The 3,536-nt window shown below is 41.1% G+C and overlaps 1 protein-coding gene across 1 annotated transcript in view; it reads right to left on the bottom strand.

Annotated features, from left to right (window-relative positions):
- Positions 1-1,420, bottom strand: part of LOC107742888 (E3 ubiquitin-protein ligase Siah1-like) — a 15,117-nt gene extending 13,697 nt beyond the window's left edge. The window contains exon 1 of the mRNA XM_016555967.1: positions 1,309-1,420. Within this exon, the coding sequence (XP_016411453.1) occupies positions 1,309-1,405 (97 nt within the window). The 5' untranslated portion in view covers positions 1,406-1,420. The remainder of the gene's footprint in view (positions 1-1,308) is intronic.
- Positions 1,421-3,536: the final 2,116 nt, after the last annotated feature.

Genomic DNA, 3,536 nt, shown 5'->3' on the forward strand with positions numbered 1-3,536 from the left:
GTGTTAATTTGTGCAATGATAACCTACCCGCAATGTAAATATGATTTTTAAAAATATATTCAAATGAGTACATTACGATATAAATTTATTAGAATGAGTACATTATTATTTATGGGCTTAAAAACAAGATGCAAAAAATCTGAATATTGTACCTGATGGGGAGTGCCCAATGTAAACATGTAACATATGCCATTACGTATATTGTACTGTGGTACAGTTATGGAGGCCCTTCATAATGCAGAGGTCAACTGCCTGCTCTGCCAATAGTTAGAAATGGCACTATAGTGTGCAGTGTTTAATAAAGAGCTGTTTTACTAAATTCTGCTGAGGTGAAATTCAGTGCAGTCCTGTATCGTGATATGTATCGTATCGTGACCTCTGCATCGTGATACGTATCGTATCGTGACATTGCTGGTGATACACAGCCCTAATGAAAACGTGTTATGTCAACTACCCATACAAGGCACAGAAACACATGATCTTCCAGTCTGTGAGTCAGAGTTCCCCGAGAAGATAGACGAGTCACAGCTTGCCCTCACTCTACCATCACACTTTAACGTTCAAACCCCCCCCACACCCCCCAACCCAAAACTCATTCATGTATCCTAGTCTACACTTTTACACTACTAATGGAGTGAACAGAAAAAGCACAGCTGAGTACAAGACACTGGAACAATGCACACAGCAGATCTGATGACAGCTTCACTGAAGCCGCGCTTCCATGCCACAGACTCAAGCTTTCCACACACACATACATGCACACACACCAAAAAAAAAAAAAAAAAGGACGGGAGGGATATGAGCATTTTAAAACAAACAGAGAAAAGAAAATAATCAGTGTTTTCTCTGAAAATAGACCGCTTTCCCTTATTTGTCCACAGTAGAAAGCACAGGAATGTTATCAGAGGCCGTAAGGCCAGCAACTGTGTGAATGGATTGGTTTTCTTATTTGTACACAAAAAGGGTAGGGCTACATATGAATACGTTTTTAATGCATTGATTGTCTTCTGGTTTATGTCACGTCAAAATGTCTCAGTGTTATTTGTCCATACAATGAAAGTGTTTTGTCCAATGTTGTTTTGGACTCATATGACTTTCATGGTATGGACAAACAGTTAAAACACTCTTTTTGCATTTCACAGAAGAAAGTCACTGAGGTTTGAAATGACATGAAGGTTAGTAAATGAGAACAGAGCTTTCATTTTTGGGCAAACCTTAACACAGTGAATGAGAGACCAATGAAAAGGTCTTCCTCTCAGTTTCTAAAGTTAGTGGTGGTAGTAAACAATGCGAGCATGGTTCTGTTACCTTTAGGTTTACTAGCAGTTCTGGTCGCTATGCAAGAGAAGAGCTTGAGCACCCCCTTCCATGAGTACACAGGCTGTAGTCTAATAGAAGCCGACATGGGGAGCAGATAGACTCTTCATCATGCTCTTTCCATAAAAACAAAAGGGCCCATATGCGAGGGTCCCTACTTTCCCATTTCACGCTTTCCCTTTTTGCTACAGTCTTCTAAAACCAGCGTAAGATACAAACACAGCTCCAACAGGTCTCCTAGGGCCACGGTAAGGTATCCCCACCCCCAACCCCCCAAAGGAGGAAGGGATGAGTCCCGAACACCTACACTCACACAATCTGCATAATTCCAGCAGCCGATCCTCAAAGTGGAGAGCAGGAGATTTGTGTTTTAAAATACTTTTTTCTTCAATAAAGAACAGCCCAGAATGAGCACAAAGAAAGTTGGTATAGCAAAAAGTGTGTGTGGGGGGTGGGGGAAGGATTCGCTGTAATCTAGGAATGTTACACAAGTAGATCCAGTTTCCAGTGCCTGGAAGGAGACTACAGCAGCAATCTCCAGAAAGAGGGAAAAAAAAACTAAAAACAGGGTTAAGGAGTTGAGTTGTCTGGCTTTTTCCCCTCTAAAAGCACATTCCAGGACTCGTTTGAGAAAGACCACTCCCAGGACTTTCGAAGTACTCCGTCAGCTCTCCAAGTGAAGAAAACGGAGAGGAAAGAAACATGCTGTTGCAGAGGAGCAAACTCTCAGAACGACCGCAGAAAGAAGGAGAGAGTCCCGCCTGCACAGTCACTGCTGTTGCCTGTAGGATGAGGAGTCAAATGTCAGTCTGAAGTCAGCATGCTCGCTCTCTCTGGTTCTCTCTCTTTCTGAAGAGGAGGAGGAGGAGTGGGAACGGTTCATGGGCCCAGCCGTGTCAGGTTACACAGCTCCTCCTCTTGTCACTGCCTCTATTCACATCGCCCAGACAAAGATATTTTACAGCATGGCACCTCTATGACAGCCGGCAACTTAAACAAAACACTCAACGATCACACATGCTGCTCATAAACGGCTCTAACAAAACCACATATACAGAGCAATGCAGATTTACAGGCACTATAATGCCTTGATAAGTAGAGAGAGAGAGAGAGAGAGAGATAGAGAGAGAGAATGTGGCACATTACAACAAATACAATATCGCCAACCTTAACTGCTATAAAGAAGCTCAAAGCGTAGAGCAACATCATACAGCACCAAGTATCACCTCTCACCACTACCCAAAATACACCAGCGCATGCCCAACATGCTTAGAATAAGTCTAATAAAAACAAACTGACCTTTCTGCTCTTAAAACTGACATTAAGGCCTGGACAACAACCTCATTTGTGCAGTGTGACACTACAGGGCTCTGACTGTCTCGTGTGACCTTTGGTCCCTCGCCTCCGTCAAAAAATGCCCTGTAGATTTAGGTAGTGATAATATGGCAATAGGGCTGAAACGATTAGTCGACATTATCGACGTTGACAATAAAAAATTGTCGACAAATATTTTTGTTGTCGAGTAGTCGTTTGATCTCATATGTATGGGATCATATTCCTGCCAAATGTATTGCAGTCGCGGATAAAAAAAAGACGCGTGAAACCAAAATTTAAAAACGCAAGTAAAATTATATTGCACAAAATTAAAAAATGAAAGCAAAGTTTTCAGAATAGCAAACAATGGTCACGGATCAAAAAATAATAAATGTAAATCAAAAATTTAATAACACATTTTAAAAAAATAATAAGCACGAATCAAAACTTTAAACACATTTAAAGTCATATTAAACACTGAAATATTAATGTAAAATTATCCGAATTGCACACAAAATCATGTTTTCCTTGGTTATATTTCTCTGTTTTTTGTACTCAGACATTTTCTGCACATATTTTTATTTTTTGTATGCTTATGCTGCTTTTCCTTTTGCTCTTTATTCCACATTCTGCGCTTCTTCTTCCAAATTTTGCGGTTAGAGTTTCATGTAAATCAGGGAGGGTTAAAACATCATCATTGGTCCACTAGTTCTATATTGACAGCTCCTCCTCTAGCCAATCAGTTGAAGAGGGGCGGTGACGTCACTCCAACGTGCCTCATTAAGGCTGATTTATACTTCTGCGTCGGACCTACGCCGTAGGCTATGCGTCAGTTTTCATTTATACTTCTGCGTTGTTGTCCGTGTCGACGTGCAGTACACATGCAAACCGCTAGACTGCAGTGT

Source organism: Sinocyclocheilus rhinocerous, unplaced genomic scaffold (assembly GCF_001515625.1).
Source record: "Sinocyclocheilus rhinocerous isolate Xijiao unplaced genomic scaffold, SAMN03320098_v1.1 scaffold1008, whole genome shotgun sequence".
Lineage (NCBI taxonomy): Eukaryota > Metazoa > Chordata > Actinopteri > Cypriniformes > Cyprinidae > Sinocyclocheilus > Sinocyclocheilus rhinocerous.